This window comes from Polistes canadensis, unplaced genomic scaffold (assembly GCF_001313835.1).
Source record: "Polistes canadensis isolate GaletaPanama2010 unplaced genomic scaffold, ASM131383v1 scaffold_362, whole genome shotgun sequence".
NCBI lineage: Eukaryota > Metazoa > Arthropoda > Insecta > Hymenoptera > Vespidae > Polistes > Polistes canadensis.
The window spans coordinates 57,014-81,673 of NW_014569909.1; the positions used below are offsets into that span (position 1 = coordinate 57,014).

Consider the following 24,660-nt stretch of genomic DNA (forward strand, 5'->3'; position numbering starts at 1 on the left):
GAATTATATTCTATTTGTGATTAGTTAAATTCGAGGAGAGGAGATAATAAACTGGCTCAATTATATACTGATATTACTGAAAAACCATTTCCTCATTCTTTGTATTCTGAGTATACAATAATTCCAGATTTTTAAGCAACTAATATTTAGCATATGATAGAGATTGTTTAAGCTAATTTGTCAGCTCAATCTCGAGAGATCTCGTTCGTTTTTTCGGGGATAAAATCACAATAAGCTGGAGTGGAAACTACTAATTTTATATTTAAATAAATAAAACAATTTTACATCGTATATAATAAATGTAAAATTCTCTTTCAGGTGAATCGCTAATAAAAATACCAATCTTTGCCGAAGCAATACAAAATTGTAAAGTAGTTTTAAGACCTCGAGGTTATGATATTGTGCATATTATATGCGATAAAAATCCAACAATATACGATAATATTATAAACTGCTTTCTGGGAACAGCAGCAATACAAGTAATAATATATCTGATGTTTCCCTTTCAAAAGTGCTTATTTTTTCTTTTTTTTCAATGAATAATTTCTAATAATTGTTACATAGATCGGTCTGGTAGATACTCTATATGCTGTTGGCTTGAAACCGAATTACATGATCGGGCATTCTGTTGGTGAGCTGGGTTGTTCTTACGTAGATGGTTGCTTCACAGCCGAGGAAATGATTTTAAGCGCTCTTTCCCGTGGTTTTGCTTCAGTAGAAAGTGATTTGATACAAAGAACGATAGCCGCAGTAGGTCTGGGTTACAAACAGTTGCCACATTTCTGTCCTGAAGACATTGATGTGGCCTGTCTTAATGAACCCGACAGTTCTACCATAAGTGGACCTATAGAGTCTATAAAAGCTTTTGTAAAAGAATTACAGGTAATGCTTAGGAGATTTTTTGATAAACATTTAAAATAAGAACACTTTTAATCTATAATTATTTTTTCTTTAGAGTAAAGGAATATTAGCTAAAACCGTGCCCATTAGTAATAGTGATCTTCATAGTCGGTACATTTTACTAACAATTATTTAGTTAATTATACACTAACAAAGTTGTTAGAACATTTAAAAAAAACTGGTTTCTGTACTTATGTACGCACGTAAGAATTTGTAATTCTGTAGCGTTCCGAAACGGGTATAACCTCAGTGACATCGGAACCAGCTGTAATAAAATAATTTCCAAAAAAAAATCAACATCCAAAATAACTTTAAATATCGTGGAAGCAAATATAATACGTACTTTAAATTTATCAATATGGAATAAAGTAAAGATATTTGTGATACAATTAATAAAGTTTTATATATATATTTATATTTGTTGACGACCGACGCCTTGATCGGTACTGCAGTGGTTTTTTATCGTTAAAAAAAATGCCGTCACGTGTAAATCGAGATTGTATATTTGGTAAGAATGAGGATAGGAGAATAATTATAAATAAGACAAATATTTTTAAGCCCAGTCAGAACAAAATAGTAAACTTTATTTGGCTTGTCAGGGAAAAGCTTTTCGGCGTAAAAATCCTGGTTGAAATGTACACGATGAATCTGTACAAAAGCGTATACAAAAACGCAAAATAATTCTTACCACGTGTAGGACTCCCTTTCTCCTTTATCGCTGGTCGAACTTAAATGATGTACTGTTGCGGAAAAAAAAAGTTCTCTTCAAAGTAGTCCTCGCAGGTCTCGTGATAGAATTAGCCTTCCAATCAGAATTAGAATGATGCCAAGTGCAAGAACGCGCCCGGATGTATAGAAAATAGCGATGCAACGCTGGACCAATCACCGAAAAAACAGATAACGCAGCTGTCGATGCATATGATTGGCGTAATAAATATCGTGGGAGAGCGCGAGGTAGAAGAAAGGAAAAGCCCTTACAAGCATCTTAGCGCTACCGTGGCTACCACCAAAAACAAAGACACTGCTTTGTCGCGCGTGTCTCACACTTCAGTAGGGCCATACACGCCCCGCCGCTCGCCCTACTTAATCGTTGCGTACAATACGCAACATACCACCTTTCTTGAACGGGCATTATTCAAAATTAAAACGATACAAACACTTACATACAAATCATAAAATATATACATACTGTTAACTACATATTATAATAGATATACGTGAGACAATAATTAATGCTACTAAATATCGAACTCTTTATTGGTTTTTTTTTTTAATGAATCGTTTAGCAAAGTAGAAAAACGTTTAATACAGCGCTTTACAAGACCGTTAGCAATTTTCACGGTTGCCACGTTTGTTATACCGTCGGCTTCCTTATGCACTTCCCTGACACGTTCWAATGTCYATTTAAGAGGRAGMGAATTATCTTCTCTCAGGATGACTAGTGTACACGGGCTTATGTCGTCTGCYGTGCCTCTGTGCCATTTTTTACGAACCGTTTGCTCGTTCAAATATTTCTTATTCTATCGGTTTCAAAAATGCTGTCTCATCTGCTGGACATGTTGCTATTGCGACAGACGCCCAGATGATAAATCCTTGAACAGTACTCTAGCAAACTCGTAAATAAAACGCCAATTAAAAAGTGACCAGCTTTAAGGGTGCGCAAATCATTCGCGTCGTTAGACAAAGGGGTGATAAAACGCAAGTGAAGAATCGCCTCTATCTCGAGGTCGTAAGTTGATAATGCCTCTTAAGATAACATTGTTTCGCCTACAATTCGAAATACATGATATTTAAAAAATATTACCGCCGCGTCTAATAGACCTTCAATATGAGGGGAACGTGGTGGGATGAAATGCCACTTGATTCCTTTATTTACTAAGCTTCGCGAGATGCGTGCTTCTAACTCGTTCGAAGAACCTACAAAATTAGTCGCGTTGTCGAAATATATGTCCGAATATTTAGCATAGCGTTCCATAAGTCCACGCAAAGCGTTTTTAGTCGCTTTACCAATCGTAGGAGTATTAATGCGCCAAAAAGTTCTTAACGCTCGCGTCGTAAAAATCGTGCATTTTCAATGCTTTTCCGTTACACGTTACGCTACACGCGAATCTTATCTCCTCGAGCGTGTGGAGATTTTGGCGAAACACTTGCCATATTTTATATATATCGGCTGGGACATCTTCGTCCCACGTTGATTTTAATTGCTATAGCCGTTGCATCATCATTTTCGAGTTGATTACTACAGGTCCTAATAAACCTAGCGGGTCGGATAACTGAGAAATTTCGGACAATATAATACGCTTAGTAACCTTCGATGGATCAGCTGATCGCTTTACCGTATAGCCTATGTTATCTTCGGCCGCGTTTTAATTAACACCTAATGATTTTACCGTGCCTGACGAATATAAATTTACGATGATATTATCTGTGGTATCTAAGTCCTTTAGAATCTTGGCGCAATTTAACGCCCATTGCCTCAAATGCATGCCTGCCTCTGCGGTTATCCTTATTAATTCGTCGCGGACTCGCTTTGCTTCCCTAACCGTACGCGCTCCGGTTAACAAGTCGTGTACATAGAAATCCTCTTTAAGAACGATGGCAGCTCTCCGGAATCGGTGAAATTCGTTGCTCGCGAGTTGATGTATAATACGCGTTGCTAAAAACGACTCGGAGGCGGTTCCATAAGTTACTGTATTTAATCTATATGCTTTCACGGGCTCACTTTCCTGTCGACGCCAAAGTATAGTTTGGTATATGCGATCGCGCGGGTCCATTATTATCTGCCGATACATCTTTACGATGTCCGCGGTAATAGCGATAGCGCGTGATTTAAATCTTACTAAAAGTGTAAACAGATCCTCCTGTATTATTGGACCAACCATTAATACATTATTCAAAGATTTTCCGTTGCTGGTTTTTGCCGACGCGTCGAACACTATTCGCAATTTGTTCGTAAGACTAATATGCTTTAATACAGCATGATGCGGTAAATAGAATCTATCTTCGTGGGGTCCCTCTTCTATCCTTGTCATGTGACCTAGTTCTTCATATTCGGATAAAAACTAAATATTTTCCCTTCTAATGTCTTGCTTGTGCGATAATGACCGCTCTCACTCGTGGAATCTTCACAATGCGCTCGCGTACGAATCGCTTAACTGATTATCTTCCTTGAATGGCAGTCTTACTATATATTTGCCTGTATCATTTCGTCGCGTATTGCTTTTATAATGTGCTTCGCACAAATTTTCCTCATGCGATATTATATTATTCTCAGTTACTTCTTCAATTTTCCCTAAATTTCTCCAATTGTGAACGCAATTCTATTGTAGCCTGTGGAAGATAACGCTCTGCGGAGTACGCGTTGCTCCTGTGTTCATACCAAGCAATCCTAGCACAGTTCCTTGTGCCAATAAACTTTCATTTAACCTAATGCTCCGACCTGCGGGTCATAATGATGAAAAAAAATCTCGACACTCGTGTGGTCCGCCATCAAGATCTAGCAATTGCACCACTGCCGCAGCAGCGCGAGTGCACGCGAGTGATTGAGCTTTACATGTGCATTATGCACTTCCGATACTGTCTGGATACGCAAACAACTCGTGATGCCCACCGTGGCCCTTTCTGCAACGGCCTTTTTTACACGTTAACTCGTGGTGCTTGCCTTTGCACTTTCTGCGGCGGCCTTGTTCACATGTAATAACTCATGATGCCTACTTTTGCCCTTTCTGCAGCGGCCTTTCTTAAATGTGAAAACTAAATGATCAGCTTGTAAACAATTCAAGCAGAAATTAGCGTTAGCCACGATTCTTTTGCGCTCCTCAGGCTCGGTCCTATGTAACAGCTCACACTCCGATGGATGATGCTTTTCGCGGCATATGCCACATAAGATAGGCGCATTAGAGGAATAAACTTGAACTTGTCTTTGGTACTTCGCGGCTAATTTCGTGAAGAATTACAACGTGGCTCGTTACGCATCGACTTACTTGAACGAAAATTCCTATCAGGACTTGTCGGCTCGTTTCTTCTATTATGATCAAACCTTTTCGGCTTTTCTGCTGATTGGGCGCTTAATAGCGATTTTCCTCTACTGCGTAGACATACTACAAACTCGACTACCGTCGGCAGCGCATCTCAGGAGCGCCGTTCTTCCCAACGAACACGAGTTACTCGATGTAATCTCGACAGATGTGCAAATTGGTCGACAAACGTTTTTATAGTCGCTAATAATGCCCTATAATTGGCATTTAATGCATTAGACGCGATGAATAAAGATGCGGGAAATTCACTGTCGATCGGAGGATCCTCTAAAATAGCTCGCACGTGCTTATTAATCAGTATTAACGGATTGTCATAGTAATCGACAAATTTGTTCCAAGCTATTGAATAACTATCTACGGTAGATCCAAGAGATCGTATTTTTTCCGCGGCTGGTCCCGATAAACATGATTTCAGATATGAAAATTTTGTATTTCTAATTACAAATTGAAATGTATCCGCGAAACTTGGTCATTCCTCGTGTTGCCTTTAAACACCTTACCTTAATTTTAACATTTGTCGCACAGCAACGTAAGCTTTCTATCTAAATAGCATGGAATTTTTGTAATAAATGCACAATTTTTCCTAAAGCAATTGTTATAAAAATTGTAAGTTCTGCAGATTGTATCGTTATAATAGTATCTCCCAAATTCTTACAGATTTTTGTAGAAATTGTAATATATAAAAATGTTTTTAATTATTTATTATTATTACTTGAATGTAATAAGCTTTTCTTACAAGTTTCAAGAAAATTTAGGGAATAAAATAATATACCTATACATATTCATTGAAAGATATAATTCATCCAAGTAAAATATAATAGAAATTTCAATGCTTATAGTAGGAATAGCGAACTTTTCAGATGAGTTTGTCAAAATCGGTTACCATTGCTCGAAGCTTCATATTTATAGGTCAGTAATTAGGTATGAAGCTATAAAAAATCTTTTTCCTAATTCTGAAAAATAAAGCTTATCATAATCGATGCGTAATTGAATTCAGAGGATTCTGTTGATAAATGGTTAATACGCGGGTCACAGGTTAGCTTTCCTTGGTCAATAATCTACCGAGTCACTAATAAACATTGTTGCTTATTATACTATTTTTTCTGTATTTCTTATTTACTAAAACTATTCATACATTTGTATATATTTTCCGAATAAAAACTGTATTTATAAATGCATTGCTCTATGTAGATGTTGTCCAGAAATTACAACGATTTATTTGCTGATGGGAGCTAAAAAACAGCAGGATCCGTAGACTCGATTCAAAGAGTTTTTTAAAGATGTTGTAAGTCAAGCTACTAATTATTATGTTAATAAATATATCACCTATACTACTAGGTATACCTCAATTTTCAGATTTTTGATAGATTAAAGAGAGAGCAGAAAGATGTCGAAAAAAAGATTATTCTGATAGAAGGAGACACGAGTCAATTGAATTTAGGAATGTCAGAGAAAGACCGCGAACGCATTAAAGATATCGATTTGATTTTTCGCAGTGTAGCATCTGTGCGTTTTATGGATAATAAAACCTGTCCAAAAAATAACTTCCCTAAGAATTAAACTTAGTAATAATATTAAAAAAATTTCGGATAAGAGGAAAAAAATCTTTACTATATTTATGGATAATATTCGTTTTATAGTTGATATGAATGTTATAGGAACAAGGGATCTTTTTTTGCTTGCATAGGAGATGAAAAGCTTAAAGGCACTGTTTTCCAATTTAATTATTCAGACATTGGATTTCCTTAAAAAATAAACTGTTCCTATTTTATAATAAATGTTATTTTTAGCCCTTTGTCTATATATTAACGGCATATTCGCACTGCGTATATAGTAAAATTGAAGAAAACTCTATAGGCCACCGAAAAAAAAAAGACATAATTAAATTGTCAGAGATTTTGAACGAAGATCAATTAAATTTAATTACCCCAAAGTAATAAAACAAGAATTCTATTACCTTTTTTTTAGGCTAAGTCGATGAGCCAATTCGTTTATTTAACCGGCTACTTGGTAACTGGCCCAACACTTACGCATATTAAAAAGCAATCTGTGAAGATACTGTACGGCAATACTCAAACAGAATTCCTACTTGCATCGTTCGGCCATCCATTGTTGTCCCAATGGAAAAGGAACCAATTGTCGGTAAGATAAACAATCTGTATGAAATAACAGGTGTTACTGTAGTTAGTGCGACTGATGTTTTACATACGCTCTAACGCAGGTAGCAACAGATCACGCGATCGACGTGTTTACGACACGTACGCTAAAGAGTGTGGATAACGTGATCGAAGTGTTCTCTTCTATTTTCTTATTTTAATCTCAAATTTCACATATATTAACAATAGCTATATTGAAAGTTAAGAACGCTTCAATTTTGAATTAATTCGTCGCTAAGACGAAACCACGTGATCGACGTGTTTTCTTCTATTTTCTTATTTTAATCTTGAATTTTTTATATATTAATATACGTATATTATATATATATATGTATATATATGTAATGTTTATATCTATCTATTAGGTTGGATAGTATGGAAATAACTCGAATAACGTGTTGCTCTGTAAAACAAAGATTTATATTTTTAACTAAAACTACTNCTCGAATAACGTGTTGCTCTGTAAAACAAAGATTTATATTTTTAACTAAAACTACTAATTACAATTATTAACAATTAATTTATACCTGTAAAACAAAGAAACGACAATTTAAGACGGTTACTTCTAATGCTCTTTCAAGGTACCTTATATTATTATATTTGTATTATTCTATTMTTCTGAGTATATCTCTTTGTAACGAACTTTAGTAACTAGTCACTAATATTACTACACTTTGTCTTATATATCCTCCTAGTGGCGCGCTAAGCTATTCAGCTAATTAACGCGTCAAATTTAAAGAGAATATATTATCTTTACATATATACATGTGGGAAGGGGAAATTGGACAAAGGTGCTACGAAATATAATACGATATAGTTGGTAGGTAGCGACGTGCAGCGGTACGTTGCGATGCGAGAAATAGTGATGAAGAACAAAGATCTAAGACTAGTCATCGTTTAGCCTTTAAGCAGCGAACATCTATTACTGTATTGAATTGTATCAGATTAAATTGTATTTACATGNAACAAAGATCTAAGACTAGTCATCGTTTAGCCTTTAAGCAGCGAACATCTATTACTGTATTGAATTGTATCAGATTAAATTGTATTTACATGGAACCAGTCTATTCATCTCTAAGAACCATTTATTATTATTAACACCAGTATTCCTGATCTTCAATATTCAGATATTCATAGAAAGACTGATGAGAAGAGAAAGGAATCCTACATTTGGGGGCTCGTCCGGGATTAAAAGAGAATAGATTTCATGTGTGCAATGAAAAGTCATATAAAGTCGTATAAAGTCGTATAAAGTCGTATAAAATCGTATAAAGTCGTGTGAAGTTGCATAAAGTTGTATCAAGTYGAAAGTTGCGTTACAATTACCAGCAGTGTGAATCCGATTCTAAGTTGATTAAGAGTGTTGCGCGAGGAAAGTTGACCACGCGTGAATACTAAAGTAAAGTTGTGAAGTAATCGGTAGTGTTATTGTAACGGTGATATAGAAGGACGATAAAGAAACATTAAGATTAAGAAAAGTAGCTGTTTGAACGATGGCTCAATTCAAGGTAACGCTCGAAACAAGTGCGGATGAGCAGGAAGTTGGACGTGAAGAATTGAACGAAAAGGCCGTTGAAAACACGTCACTAAGAAGACGAGTTGAAGAACGAAAGCGTCAAGGTAAAGCAGTCGAAGAAGAATCCGTAACTTACACCTATGAGCAGATTGACTCCATGAAATTAAGGGAGTTAAAAGAAGCGGCGAAGAAGTTAAGGTTATCCACAGTCGGAAAAAAGCAGGCGTTAAGAAATCGCTTGAAAGATGCGATGAAAGATGAAGAAAACGAAGATGAAGAAAGTGAAGAAGAAGAAGAAGAAGGAGACGAAGGCAAACGAGAAGAAGAATCACAGAGAAGTGGACAACGCGGGGAAGGAGGAGCAGTTTGCGTTGCTATGCAACAACTCGCTTCGTTTTCCATAAAGGATGTAGAAGAAAGCCTATCATATTTCAACGSAGAGGATAAGCTATTGATAGACCATTGGATCCACGATTTTGAAGATACCAGCGCATTGTTGGGATGGAACGATTTGCAGAAGTTTATCTACGGGAAACGTATGTTAAAAGGAGCGGCAAGACAATTTATATCGTTCGAAAAAGAAATTAAATCATGGGACAGCTTAAAGCGTAGTTTGATTAGGGAATTTCAGGTAAAGGTAAATTCAGCCACGATTCATAAGCAGTTGTCCAAGCGTAGACAACAACCAGGCGAAAGTAATCGTTTGTACATTTATAGTATGCAAGAAATCGCGAATCAAGGTAACATCGAAGAAGACGCCCTTATACAGTACATGGCGGATGGGTTGTTAGGCGAACGTCGCGATAAGGCAGTATTGTACGGATCACGAACGCTCACAGAATTTAAAAATAATATTCAAATATTTGATAAACTTAAAGAAAGTAACGTACAAGGAACGCGATTTAGAAAAGATAATCAAGGAAACGTAGCGTCGGCACGTATCGGTAGATCTCCGGCGATAAAGAAAGATCATTGTTACGGGTGCGGTTCGGAAGCACATAGTTATCGTTTCTGTCCAGACACAGAAAAAGGTCTCAAATGTTTTAAATGCCATAATTTCGGTCACATAGCGAGTTATTGTAATAAATCACAGCAGCCGTCGGAAAATAAAGCTAGTATCAATTGTGTTCACTCTACTACGGATAGAGTTGCGATCAGAATAAATGGTTTGTTAGCATATGCGTTATTAGATACGGGCAGCGAAGTAAGCATTATAAATTCAGAGCTATATAATAAATTAGGAAGACCAAGATTATATGAAACCACTCGACGATTGGCAGGGTTTGGTAATGCGATAACAARGCCAATAGGGAGATTTGAAGTAAATATCGATATCGAAGACGGTAGATATAAAACGGATGTATTTGTAGAAAGCCGGTCAGATATAAGATAAGAAGTTCTTTTAGGAAGAGAGTTGCTGAAAGAGTTAGACGTTCGTATAAATAAAGGGCGAGTAGAAATAAGACGACCAGACAAAAGACTCAGCGAGRAGATAAGCGAAGGATCGGTAAAATCGAGCGACTATGGTTATGTTGGTGGGGAGCGACGGACGGATACAGACGATATGAATGCAAATAAAGAAGTAGAAGATATAAAGGCGATAATGGAAATAAAATATGTAGATACGGATGAAATAGACGTAAAAGAACCGTACAAGGTGCGCATAAAAGATTAATACAAAATTATAAGCCAAATACTAAACCAGACGCGCGAACAGAGGCAAAAATAAAGTTGACGGATAATATTCCAGTTTGTTCTAGGCCGAGGAGATTAGCTCCCAAAGAGAAAAAAATAGTTACGCAACAATTAGACGAATGGTTGGGGCGAGGGAATAATGCAACCCAGTACAAGTGAATATAGTAGTCCGGTAGTAGTGGTACCTAAGAAGGACGGAACTTACAGAGTTTGTATTGATTACCGTAAATTAAATGCAAAGGTGATAAGAGATCGATTTCCAATGCCATTGATTGAAGACTGTCTCGATGCGTTGACACAGGGAGTGGTATTTTCAACAATTGATCTTAAGAACGGGTTTTTTCATGTCAAGATTGAGGAAGATAGTCGTAAGTTCACTTCGTTCGTTACTCTAGACGGGCAATTTGAGTTTCTTAGAACACCTTTTGAGTTATGTAGCAGTCCCGCCAGTTTTTTAAGATTTATTTATGAGGTTTTTGGCGATTTGGTAAGGAAGAAAATAGTTTTAACATACATGGACGATCTTATTATCCCAGGTATCGATTACGAAGATACGTTATTACAAAATATAAGAAAGAAACAGGAAGAAGAGGAAAGATTACGTGTCAGACGTCTTGTAGTGGAAAAGGAGCCATACGAAGATTATATTTTAGAAAATAATATTTTTATGAAGCGTGTAAACGATAAGAACGTGATAGTGTTGCCTACGAGCATGCAGGCAAATAACTTTAGAAAGACTCACGAAAATGGTCATTTCTCTGTACGAAAGGTAGCCGAAAAAATAAAAGAAGAATTTTATATACCGGGTCTGAAAGAAAAAATCGATAAGATCATCAGCTGTTGTGTACTGTGTATATTAGCGGAGCGTAAGCAGGGGAAAAAGGAAGGTCAGTTACAGCAGAGAACATTCGGTAATCCGACACGTATTATTACAGATAAGAGAACCGCATTTACGGCAACAGAGTTTAAAGAGTATTGTAAAACGGAAAGGGTCGAGCACGTTCTAACTACCACCGGTATACCGAAAGAAAACTGTCAGGTTGAAAGAGTTAATCGAATTATTATCTCGGTACTGACTAAGATGTCGATGGACGCGCCTGAAAAGTGGTATAAGCACGTAGATAAGGTCCAAAGGGCGATTAGTAGCACTTATCAGCGTAGTGTGGATGCGTCACCTCTCGAGGTGATGTTCGGCATAAAAATGAAGCAGCGCGAAGATTAAGCTATTTTAGAATTAATAGAGAAAGAGGCGATATTGCAATATTCTGACGAGCGCTTAAGATTGAGAGAAGCAACGAAAATTGCTAAAAATTCAAGAAGAGAATAGGCGTAATTATAACCGTAACTGTAAGAAAGCCAGTGTTTACAACGAAGACGATTTAGTAGCGATAAAGCGCACGCAGTTCGGTGCGGGGTTAAAGATACAAAAGAAATTCTTAGGTCCGTATAAGATATCTAGATATAAGAGAAATAACCGATATGAAGTGATTCGCGTTGGTGGGGGTGAAGGACCAAAGATCACCACAACGGTGGCGGATTACATGAAACCGTTCGAAGAGTTCCCTTCGGGGGTCGAAGGAGATGCAGATATGGCCGAGTGTGGGAAGGGGAAACTGGACAAAGGTGCTACGAAATATAATACGATATAGTGAGTAGGTAGCGACGTGCAGCGGTACGTTGCGATGCGAGAAATAATGATAAAGAACAAAGATCTAAGACTAGTCATCGTTTAGCCTTTAAGCAGCGAACATCTATTACTGTATTGAATTGTATCAGATTAAATTGTATTTACATGGAATCAGTCTATTCATCTTTAAGAACCATTTATTATTATTAACACCAGTATTCCTGATCTTCAATATTCAGATATTCATAGAAAGACTGATGAGAAGAGAAAGGAATCCTACATATATATATATAATGTATGTTAATATATTATAATGGTTGTATTGTATATGTATGGTAATATATTATAATAGTTGTATTGAAAGTCGAGAACGCTCAAATTTCGAATTTATTCAATATTGTTGTTATATTTTTGTACGCCAAAATTTTCTCTTCATATAATATCTATTTCCTCCGAAAATAATAATCGCCGGAACATTCTTCTCCAAGGGTTGCGTTTCGCGAGAGAGAAAATTGTGGTTAAGAAAGCATATTACGTAAGTGGGAGGTACTCCCACTATTGCGAATGGGACTCTACGTGGTGGGATTGCGATTTTCCCTACATATAGGCTACCGCTTAAATTCGATTGTTCAGTGTTCGCATAAATTTGAGTATATCACACACAATTTGAATAGTTCGCATTAGATACTAAGTCTCTGACTTTTGCTAGTAATTGTAGTTCAACACTTGATACTAAGATTTCTTCATTAATTACTAATTGTAAGTTTTCTTCATTTGTTACTAATTATAATTTTTCTTCATTTGTTACTCATTTTAAGTTTTCTTCATTTGTTACTAATTATAAGTTTTCTACTAAGATGTCATTTAATACTAAGATAAAATTAAGATATTTGTTATTAGTTCAACAATTATTACTTAGTTCCACATTAATAACTAAGTTGCGTTAAACAAGTTCATTTAAGAATAAATTTCTTTTTTCACGAATCTCTTTTCTAAATTTGTGATTGCTCCTGTACAATTCCCTTTGAGACGTAACATTCTATAAAGCCAAGCGCGTTCGAGTGCTTAACATCACTCGTCCCTCATCATTTAGCATTCATCATTTGTCATTCGACATTCATCATCCTGACCTTGATTGGAAAGCTGATTCTTTTACGAGACCTGCGAGAACTACTTCGATAAGAAATATTCTCTTGACCAACGTTACATCATCTAAGTTCGGCCAGCGACAAAGGACAAAGGCGGTCCTACACGTGGCCAGAATTGTTCTGCGTTTGTACGGATTCTTCTTCGTACATTTTAACCAGGGTTTTTATGCCAAAAGGCTTTTCCCTGACGAGCAAAATAAAGCGTACTTTTTAGTACTGGCTGGGCTCAAAAATATTAGGTTTATTTTTGATTTATTTCCCTATCCTTCTTTTTATTAAAAAACAATCTCGATTTCACACGTGAGGGCATTTTCGATTCACGATATAAACCATTGGAGTACCGATCAAGGCGTCTGTCGCAACATATGTATTATTATGTTTTAGTTTCAATTCGTTTTATTTCTTCTGTGAAGGGATCATTACTTTAATTTAATTATATGATTGCAACTTCTTGACTTAGATCTAAGAAAACCGATGAATTACAATTGTTCTCTAAATTCTAATATTATAACAAACAATATTAAGTAGAATAGCTTTAAGTTCAGTTAAAATACTTTTATCGATTTAAAAATATGTATTATATTATTTTTTAATTCAACTTATAGGGCTCTGTTTCTATTTTTATATGTTTATATTTCATAAATAAACTACTTTCTTAAATAGTTTTAGCTAAATGTGCAGCTCTACATTTTTGTTCCAATCAAAGATTGAAACCCACCCAAGAAAAAGACTCAATTTCAGCATTGGATTAAGGCATATATATTTCATTTTCCAATGGTTACGAAATAAAAATTTTTTCCTACTACTGTCTTACTCGTAAAGATTTTATGTCGATTATTATGAGAATAGAATTAAAAACAATTACAAGGAATAAGAAAGACATGAATCTTTTAACAGTTTAAAATAATAATCTGGCTTCTATAAGGAACAGATATTAAAATAATTCTCTTGAAAAATATTTATTTAAAGAATTAGAAAACTTATTCTCTCCTTATAGGTGACCAATCATTGTACTAAAAGAGCAAGCGTATTATATTTAACAACGATAAGAAGAAGCCAACGATACTGAAATCATGAAAGATTTTGGAGAACACCGTTTTCTTTTTAAAAAACCCTGAAAAGAAACCATGTGCATTATTATTCTATCAAAAAAATTAAAAAATAAAGGAATCTTAGGTATTTTTAAATTATTTTCTACAAAAATTCTTAATAAACTCTTCCAGCTTTTTGATAAGTTTCAGTATACATTTTAATTTCTGTTTCAGTTCTTATCATTTCTACATCTAATGCAGAGAAGTGTAATGCTTTTTACTGTCGTTATAAAAATGTTTCTAAAAGAAAACATCCATTACAAACAAACGTGTAACGGTATGAGGCATACAGTCGGCGAAAAAAAATTTTCTGTAATTTATTAAATAACTTCAATAAAAGTCTTGATCGTGAATCGGTCATTAAATTTTATGTTTCTACACATGCCCTTTTTAACAAGTTTTTTGTATTAAAATGTACTGCTATTTTCAAGCTGTAAGGTTTTATATTAAAAAATACCACTTATTATTAAAAATTTTCAACTTTTATCTCCTTTGCCTTCTCCACTTTTGCTTTTACCTTGATTTTTCTCTCAATTAAATCCTCTACATTTGTTTCTAGATTTTCTTTCTCTATGTTTACCCCCTTTATCACAATGTTTTTCTTTCTCTTCATTATTTCCACTCTCTCCTTTTCCCACTCAAACCTGCTTATCCTCTCCTCAAATGCCTTCTTCTCCTTTATCTATTGCTGCCTTTCCTCTACCCATCTCTGCTTCTCCTCTCTCCACTTCTCTTCTCTTCTTTCTAGTATATTAWTCAAACTTTGTAACTTCTTCTCCATTCTACTCATCTTCTCACTTAACTCTTCATTTCCTTAACTTTCCTTCATATAGCTTAAAATTGACTGCTCCTTCAATTTTATGTCTTAACAGCTCCTCGTGCTTACTGTCTCACTTGCTTTTCCTGATATTCTAATATTTCCCTCACTTCCCCGAATCTTCCTTACCAACCAAGAGGTTCCTTATCTTCTTTCCAGATGCAATCCTAACCTCTCTTTTCCTTTTCCCTCCTTCCTCGACTCTCTAATCTATCTAATCTTTTCCTATACTAATCTGCTATTTCTCTTTTTCACTCCACTCACCTTTAGCTTTACTTTTAATAATCTTTAATTTTTGTCCTCCAAATTTCTATTCTTTTTTCGGGACCACCTGCACCATACGTCTACTCTTTCTCGCTATTACCAAGTATAAAGATATATGTGACCTTTATATTAAAATAAATTAAACTCTTTTCGAGTAATAAATCGATCTTTAAAGGTTCAAAAAAAATTTCAGAGAACAAGTTTGTCGTTTCTTGTTTAAATACCTTTCCAATCAGACATCCTTCACGGAAGAGTAGCAATAAATGTCGTTTGTTTGGATAGTTCGCGTTAATAATTTTCAAACGTATAGCCAGCAGTTGTATTTGACTTTTATATTAAATAATAGTTCACTCTTTTTTTACGCGTAGAATACTCTTTCAATTTATAAATTTCGCTTGTAAAGTGAATAAAATATCTATGTTGGAGATGCTGTATAGTGTACATCTTTGCTATTTCTTTGAAAACTTAACAATGAATAAGCCCTTATAGACAGCTGCAACACAAACCTATTAAAAATATAGTCTCTTTAAAATGCATTAATTTCTCTTGTCAAAATTTTTAATTTTTGTTAACCTTGCTTTCTAGGAACATAAGCTTCTGGACTGCTATCACTGAAACCATTTAGATTATTATACTCTTCGCGAACTACTCGCATTTTTTATTAAATACTTGATGTTTTAAAAAAACCAGAGAAGCGATCTTTACAGTAGTCGCACATTATGTGTAACATCTGACATGTTATCCTTGTAAATACGCAATGGTAACTTAAATCCCGAAAAGAATGAATCGGGTATGATTAGATGCTCAGCTTCTGCCATACAAAAGTTTACGTTAAAGTCACCAAACCGAATCAGGGGAAGCAAGTGATAGATTTTTTTAAGAAGAGCAGAACCACCTTCGGTATATTGTTAAAATACAAGAGGCAGGAAATCTTTAATTTTTTGAACCGTTTGATTCTGAGAAATGTATACGACAACTGAAATCACTGTTTGTCCATTTCTAAATAAGCATTTGGCTGTACATATGTCCCCAATATCTTGATGAACATTACCCAGTCCACTTGTTTGACAAAAAGTAATGTTTATATTAAGAGTCACAACATGTAAGTTGTTCTGTTGGCGAAAGATCGCTACACCAGCTGCTCTGTAACCCGGTCGTTTAAATTGTATACAGCAATCAAAGTCAGATATTGACACATGTTTGTCATTATCTAACAACGTCTCTGCTAACATAAGTAACGTACAATTTTGTAAAATAACGTCGATGAAATCTGTTTTGTGATCCTTGAGATTTTGACAATTTGGCGTAAAAATCGTAAAATTATTCTAAATATAGTCTTAAATTAAAAATATTATATWAACAGCGACAGGAATTAACCTCAAAGTATGAAAAAGATACGCACTAAAATATTTATTCATATGAATCCATATTACTTACTTGCATTTGTTTAAGAATGATGAGCATTGTAACTCCGAACAGTAAATATAAATATTTACGCTTTGCACTCAGGACTGTTTTCCCGCGGACACTTCAACTACTCAAAGCGTTTTGTAGCGCTTTTGGTGAATATCTTTCGTCTAACATAAAATGATTAAGCACATTAACACATAAAACTTTTATATTTTTATATTTATTGTATCTTTACAACTTTACGAAGATAATTTCTTAAACATTAGTCCTTGTAATTTAGTTTTGTGTGATATTTCATGTAACAATATCCGAGATTCATGCCCAGCTTATCGGGACAAGTATCGCAAAAGTATGTCGTTTGTTGTCTTTTACCGGGGTTTTTACTTTTAGAGCCGACTTTACAGTCCTTCCTTACTCCTGTTAAAATATTATGCAGATTTCCATTTAGAGGGATGTCCTCGGAATCGAAGGTTGAAGTCGAAGCTCGAGCACGTGTCTGACAAAAATCTCGAGTCAATTGCCGAACTAAGGATTTTACATACCGCAAGCGGTTAAATGTCTGTTCTCCTCTCTGTTGGATTCTGATTTTATAAAGTATATACGAATTTATTGAGCAAATTTCTAGACCCCAAAAAAAACAGTTTACTCAACCACTTTAAGGATTTTCTTAAGAAACAGTACGTTGAGGCTAATTGATCTGCACGATCGACACCACCTATATGTTTTACATAATTTATTATAATATTAGGCTTTTTAACGGTAACTTCAATACCACTTCGTAAAATTCTACTTACAGGAGTCATTCCTGCATCATTTCAATTGGTCGAGCACGTAATAACCCTCTTGTTCTTCCATGATAATACTAAGGTATTTTCTTTGCGGTAAGCTACTGTCGATTTCTTGAAGAATTCTGTTAGTTTTATTTGATTTGGCAAAAGTTTCCTATTGGTTAAGATTATTCCTGTCAAAAGGCATTTCAATTTGAACAACTTTTTAGTCAAGATAAAGCTGGTGTAATACCGATCGGTGAACATATGGCATCCTTGATTACCAGGCACTTTTTCTAGTAGCATCGTATAAAGGTGCAGCGGTATTCTTGCTGATATCGGAAGGTCATATTATCAATTTCTCCGTGGTAAGACTTCCATATTAAGGAAGCATGCCACAGATATAACCGGTACTTGAGTCTGCCATCGTATAGACTCTAATGCCTAATTTTGTTTGATTTTCGGGTTGTAAGTAATAAAGGAAATCCGACCTTTGAATTTGATAAGAGACTCATCCACGCAAATCCATTCAGAACCATCGCATCGTGGGTCTTCTGCAATATCACTATCGCTGTTACATTCACTATCTATTATTCTGACCCTTCGTCTTCTTACACCTCTTACTTCATCACTATCATCATCACTGCTCGTGTTCTCTCTATTGTCAAGCTCTCTATGTATAGCTGTAATTTCCTCGTTTACCAACTCTAAAGAAAATTCATCTTCACTCGATTACTATGTTCTAAGGAAATGCGGATCAGAAACTTCTATTTTTTTTTTCCTTCTGCTAAGGCTGACAAGTTCAAACAGATTCCGAACATTCAAATAAGAAAATCTTACGTTATTTGAATAGAGATTGTTACTGATGCTATGACGGTAGCGTCATAGCCGGAAATCTTTTTTCTAAGCATTTGAGCTTTTTCTAACCATTGAAAATAATTCTTTAGTAACCTATAGAACAAGAAATTACTATTAAAGTCATATTAAAAAGAATACGTTGTCAGGCAGCAGGTACACACAGACATACGTAACCTCAGCCCACAATCAACCCACAACCCACTCCCACAAAAACGCACAAAAGCAAACATAGTCGGGGTTGTTGAAACTTTACATGTCGCTATACTATGCGTTCCGTTTTATAGAAAGGTATAAATTTTCAGTTTATATTGAAAATTAGTCAATATTAGTGTGTTATTATGTAGAGCACACTGTTACTTATAGTAGTAGAAGATTATATTATGTTTAGACAGATATTCAAAAAGATAACTAAAAAAAATCTAAATCACTTGTTCCTCATCGTATTGGATAATAAGCGGGTTCAGAACGAAATATTCGGGAAAGAATTTCTAGAAAATGTGAGAAATATGAATACATTTCCGACTTTATCAAAAGGTGCTATGCATTAATGGCAATGCTAAGGTATTATAGTAATGACGGATTTCCAACAATGATGGTAACATACGCAGTGATTAGAAATGATAAGATCAAATTTCCGCCCCAATAAAAGTGGTGAGCGAGAGTCACCTCTCAAGTATCGGCCTGAAATCATGCGGTGATCAAGTCACCTTCCTAGTTCCAAAGGGTTAAGTGTCTGATCACGGCCCCCCGTCAAAAAAAGGTAAAAAATCATTCAATTATTAAGAGTTTGGTTTAAATTTTTAGTAGATTTAAATGTTTTTTTAAAGATAAATGATCATTTTGATTCAGAGATTCAATCTGTTTAAATTTTAAAAGCACATTTTTTACCGTCTAAGAAAATTTCCATATTTAAATAAGACAGTATTTGAGCTACTTTCCAGATTTGTACGGAGTAGCAAACTCTAGGATCTCTAATGGAATGCCCTTTTTACCCAAGTCTTTAAAAGTTAAGGTAAACGCTTTACAGCGTATACCCACAAACATTAATTTCCAAAACGCAAAAAATTGCTGATTTCTATAATGGTTCAGTAAAAGCACTCCTAAAATGATAAAAAACCGGTAAATTTCAACTTGTCTAGTCTACTTTTTGTGTAGAATTTGATTTTTTCTGAAAAAATGATCGTTGTGATCTTTGGATCAAAACTGTTTAGAGTCTATGGGCACTTTTCTTTCTCCATCTTTTAAAATTATATATTTTTTCATATTTTTAACTGCAGTTTTAAAGGCAAATGCAACGGTAACTGCAACTGCAACTGTAACTGCACATGCATACGCAACTGCATTTTTTTGTAATTATATAACTGTTAAAAGTTTAAACTGGAACTGCTACTGCAACTGCCACTGCAACTGCAAATGCAAATGCCACTGGATTTTTGATAATATCTTTTTTTTTTTAACATAGTATCTGCAATTGCAAGTGCAAATGTTGCTGCATATTATCTACTATTTATTATTTAAACTTCTTATCAGCTTATACAACTGAAACTTGCGCTGCAATCGCAATTTTAGCTGAAACTGCATTTTTTTTTATTATATTTTTTTTAACTTATTGACTGCTACTGCAACTTGAATTGCAGCTAAAATTGAAACTGCTACTTCAACTGCAAATGCATTTTTTTTTATTATGTACTTTTTTAAATTTTTACCTGCTACTGCAACTGCAACTGCTACTGAAATTGTAACTGTAACTGCAACTGCAACTGCAAATTGCAACAGCAAAAGCAATTGCTGCTTCTTTATTTTTTCATTAAATATTTTTTTAACTTTTTAACTTCAGCAGCAAATGCAAATGCAAATAAAATTGCAAAGTTATTTACATTTACTTTTCATTAATTTTACATTTATTTAATACTAAATAGGAAGCATGGTCTGACAAGCATTTCCTTCTAAATTTGTGTAACACTAAAGGTGATAACGATTTATGTACCATTTGTAAAGATTATAGATTCTTAGTGTATATTTAAAATACGGCTCAATCTTTTTAAAAATATAATAGTGAAAATATTCTTTCTCTGTAAGAATATTAAGAATATAGAAATGTCCATCAACAAAGACACTTGCTTCTTTCTACCACTACGCCTTTGACGACACGTTTTAGAAAACCAGCGAAGAATTAACAAAGAAATCGACGAACAAAGCGATACTAGCTAGAAGCGAATTGAGTAAAGTATAAGTATCCCTTATACTTCCATAAACGTAGTGAGCCTTGTTCTGAAATTCATATACAAGCGAAGCGAACGAGTAGTGAGACACGTGGTAATTCTTCTATTAGACGCAATTCCTTATTATTATTAATGTATCAAAAAGAGCTTTAATGCGAGCGAGAGGTGTGCAATGTGGTGAATTTTTGCTTAGGCGCAATACATATTAAATCTAATTTATCAACCAGTGTTTTTATGCAACAAGGCTTTTCCCTGACAAGCAACAAAAGTAATATACCTTGTTGTATTGGTTTAACTTAGTGTTTCACTTCTTATTTTAATTATACCATGCTTCTTCCTAACGAAAGCGGAACTCGGAGGACACCGTCGTACGCAACGTTCCATAGCAGGGGCCCCAGAACCAACCCCTTTGAAACCCCACGCAAGACCTCCCGCGTCACTACGCCCCTCCCTTTCGCTGTATATGCAAGTCAACGCCCAGAAAGATAGCTTCCCAGAATTCCATACAGCGACCACAGCAAACCCCTTGCCCGCAACGCACGCATAATAGTAGGCCAAGGGAGCGCATTGAACGCGTTGCTGACGTCCAACGAAACTAGAACGCCAGCCTCCCCCTTTACCACCCTCTCCTCCATGAAGTTCCTTACTTCTAGGATGGCGCCCACCGTTGAGCGCCCCGCATGAAAGCCAAACTGTGCCAGGGATAAGCCGCCAACCCCATCCAAGGATCTATTGATCCTGTCTGCAATCACCCTCTCAAAAAGCTTACCGACCTCGTCGAGTAGGCAGATCGGCCGGTAAGATCCAGGTAAGTCCGCCCGCAAGTCGTTTCTTTTCCCGATCAGGACCAGCTTAGCCCTCTTTCACTTCTCGGGAAAGCGGCCCGCCTGCATGCAAGCCGTGTAACAGGCCGCCAGTCCCTCACCGCAGAAGCGCGCAGTTTCCCGAACCACCAAGCCCGGAATCCCATCCGGACCCAGAGCCCTGCCACTGGGAATCCTGCCGCCGCCCTTCTCACTTCCTCTACTATCACTTCGCAGTTGTCCTGATCCTCAGCGTCCCAAGGGACCACTTCACGCGGCATATCCGGAAACAGGTCCCAGACAACCCCGGCTACTACTTTCGGTTCCAACAACTCCGTGACAGGAGACATCCGTGTCCTCAACTTGTTCATGACTACTTTGTAGGGTCTACCCCACATGTCCTCCTTAATAGCGGCGATAAAGTCCCGCTACATCTTGCATTTTGCCTTACGGATCGCCTTGACGAGTGCCCTCTTAGTCTCTCTTCTCCTGTCCACACGCAGGGCGATCCGTTCTACTTCTCCACTTCGCCTGGCACGATGGTAGCGCCTTCTCGTCGCGGCAGCCTCTGCCCGCAGCCGACCAAGGTCCGTCGATTACCAGCACTTACTCCTCCCCCCAACACTAGCCCTTACGCACTTAGGCATGGCTACGTAACATGCACACCTTAGTGTCCCGTTCACCAACGCGCACCAATCACTCAGCGTCCCTTCCCGAACATCTCCGGTAGGCCGCGACCACTCGCCAGAAACTAGGGCGACCGCCCACCAATCCCTGTCAACAACCCTAGCGTACCACCTCCTCTTCCTGCGCCTAGAGCAAGGATCGCGGACTCCTGCAGTCTTCCGTCCATACTTAAAAGTTACATATAGATGGTTCGAAAGGGACTCAGCCTCGTCTACCCTTCAGTCCGTTAAGCGGACACTCGCTGCTGGTGACCTCCACGTAAGATCTATAGCGCTCGACTCTTGCGGCCGAACGCATGTGGGGCAGCCAACCTGGTTGCCCAGCTTAAGATTTGACCTATTGGTTCACATGCAGAGCAGCTCACCCCTCAGGTTACTTCGGCCTTCCGGATCCAATGAATAGGACCGGGCAATAAAGTCCCCAACAACGAGCGCAGGAAGAGTAGGAAAAGTTCCTAAGAGCTCTTCGAGCTCGTCAAGGAGTCTACAAAATCTATTATTATGCTCACTGGGAGGAAAGTAAATTGAAACTACCAGTGAGCCCCCCCATTTAACGGCCACAAAATGATCCCTCTGACGCACTAGCCTACAGGGTCCTTCATCCTTGCCCATGAGCACCGCAGAGAGGGAAGTCCCGCCCAGCGATTAGAACCATTTCTCATCCCCGGGTGGGACCCACCATTGCTCCGCCACGATCGCAAGGCCGGCCCCCGTCTCCATCATCCGTTGTGCCTGCAAGTCCTGGGCACAACGTGCATGGTTCAGGTTTATTTTTATGCATATACCAGCTATTTTGTCTTAGAAACTCCTGACCCCTTCGTCGACTATCAACGGTCGGAATACCGGCTACTCAACCTCCACTCCGTCCGATTCACAAAGCACTAGCTCTTGACCGCAGTCGCGAGCCCCACTCCCCACTACACACTATTTGTTCTACTCACAGTCATGCTGTCTAACCTTCCTACCGTGTTTATACCCGCAAGGGCTCCTGTACCCACTGCGTCAGTGCGGTGGCCCCCGGTGGCCCCCCATTCCCCTAAATAAACCGGAGGCACGATCGGGCACTCCCACGACCCCGCTCTGTGTAACGTCTGTGCTCGCCCAGCCTCTACGCCCAACGGACACTTGACCCTACCCTCGCACATTCTCACGATATGCCCTGGCTCGCCGCAAACGAAGCAAACCCCAGTCCTTGCCTTCGCAGCCATGCACGAGGTGGCCACAAGTACCCCTCGCCAGGCATCTGTTGCACCTGAGGTGCTTCAGCCTCAGGGCCAGAACCCTAGCCGACTAGAAGCCCACCGTAATCTTCTCCCTCTCCACAGCTACCCAGCTGAGGGCCGTCGGGGCCACTATTGTGACCTCTCTTAATCCACCTCTGCTACCATGCATTTCCCAACATTGATAAGGCCCGGGTCCATTCCCGGCCTGATCCCCAGTAGTCCGCGGACGATGTCCGCCAGACACGCGTTGGGGAGTAGTCCTATCAGCCTAATGGGGCTGACCCTCTGAGGCCTTGAGATTTTGGCCTTAGGCAGCGCACTCCTAAGCGCCTGCGCCATCTTGTCTGCCTTTGCGTCCGCGTCCTTGCCCCTCACCTGCCAGATGAAGGATCCGGTGAGGCCGCGTCTGCATTGCAGATATTTTAGATCAAGTCCCTTAAAGTCTACTTTCTCCTGGATCCTCTGCAGGGCCTCCCTGTACGACTACTCTTTATCGCACGACAAGGAGACCGCTGCAGCCTCCCTGCTCCGTCTTGAGGTATTCTTCTTCTTCCTGCCTTTCCTCCAGGCACGGGTCCCTGTTTTCTCACAGTCACAACCTCAGCCTACAGAAGACCCTGCGGCCTAGCCGCACTTATCGTTTTAGTCCCTGCTGGCGTCATTACGCTCCCAGCAGGGATCACCGCGGTGCGCCCCTTTCGCCTCACGACTGTGGTGAAGCTATTTTTTCCCGTCACCCCGGCTGCAGCAGCAGCAGCCGGGTATGGGGGTTAGGGGGTCAGATTACCTCCCTCCCTCGACTACACAGCAACCTCAACGTATGAGGACCTTTTGCCTTACATCTTGTCCAGGTCCTTTAGCATCTTTTGCTGAGATCTCGCGAGCGATCTCAGCATATTGATAATGGCCTTCATGTCCATGTCTTCTTCACCCCTGGCCGCCACTTACCTTCTTCTCCTATGGACCGCTGTCCATTCCACACATTAACCCTCTTGTTCGTTGCGCAAGCACTTGCGGACACCCTGGCACTCTTCGTCGGTGCGTAGCCCCTTGGGTCTACTTCCTTGCGCTTTACCTCCCTCTTGAGACGCGCTACCTCCTCCGCTAAGCACTTGTTCCTTTTAATTATGAGATTGTTCTCAGCCCTTAATTGAGCAACCACATCGGGAACACTGTCACTCCACCCAGCTCTCAGGCGGTCCCTCAGCACCTTAAAAATCTTGAGCACGTTCACGTAACACCTTTTCATGTGGCCCAAGACGCTACCTTTGGTGCTACCAAATTTCCTTTGCTCCTCCTCCGCCTCGAACATGCAATCCTGTACCATTTCGATGAGGTGCCCCGTCTCTAGTCCTTCATTAGGTATTTCCTCTAGGATGGGCACCCCACCCCCCCACACTGAACGCAATAACCTCGTCGTCCGGCGAGGACGTGTAGACC

The 24,660-nt window shown here is 38.1% G+C and overlaps 1 protein-coding gene across 1 annotated transcript; it reads right to left on the bottom strand.

Annotated features, from left to right (window-relative positions):
• Positions 1-16,923: 16,923 nt before the first annotated feature.
• Positions 16,924-17,464, bottom strand: LOC106791974. The gene is made up of 2 exons (XM_014758036.1): positions 17,264-17,464; positions 16,924-17,157 (listed from the first exon to the last, which is right to left on the bottom strand). Exons 1-2 carry the CDS (start codon positions 17,462-17,464, stop codon positions 16,924-16,926), a joined length of 435 nt encoding a protein of 144 aa, XP_014613522.1.
• Positions 17,465-24,660: the final 7,196 nt, after the last annotated feature.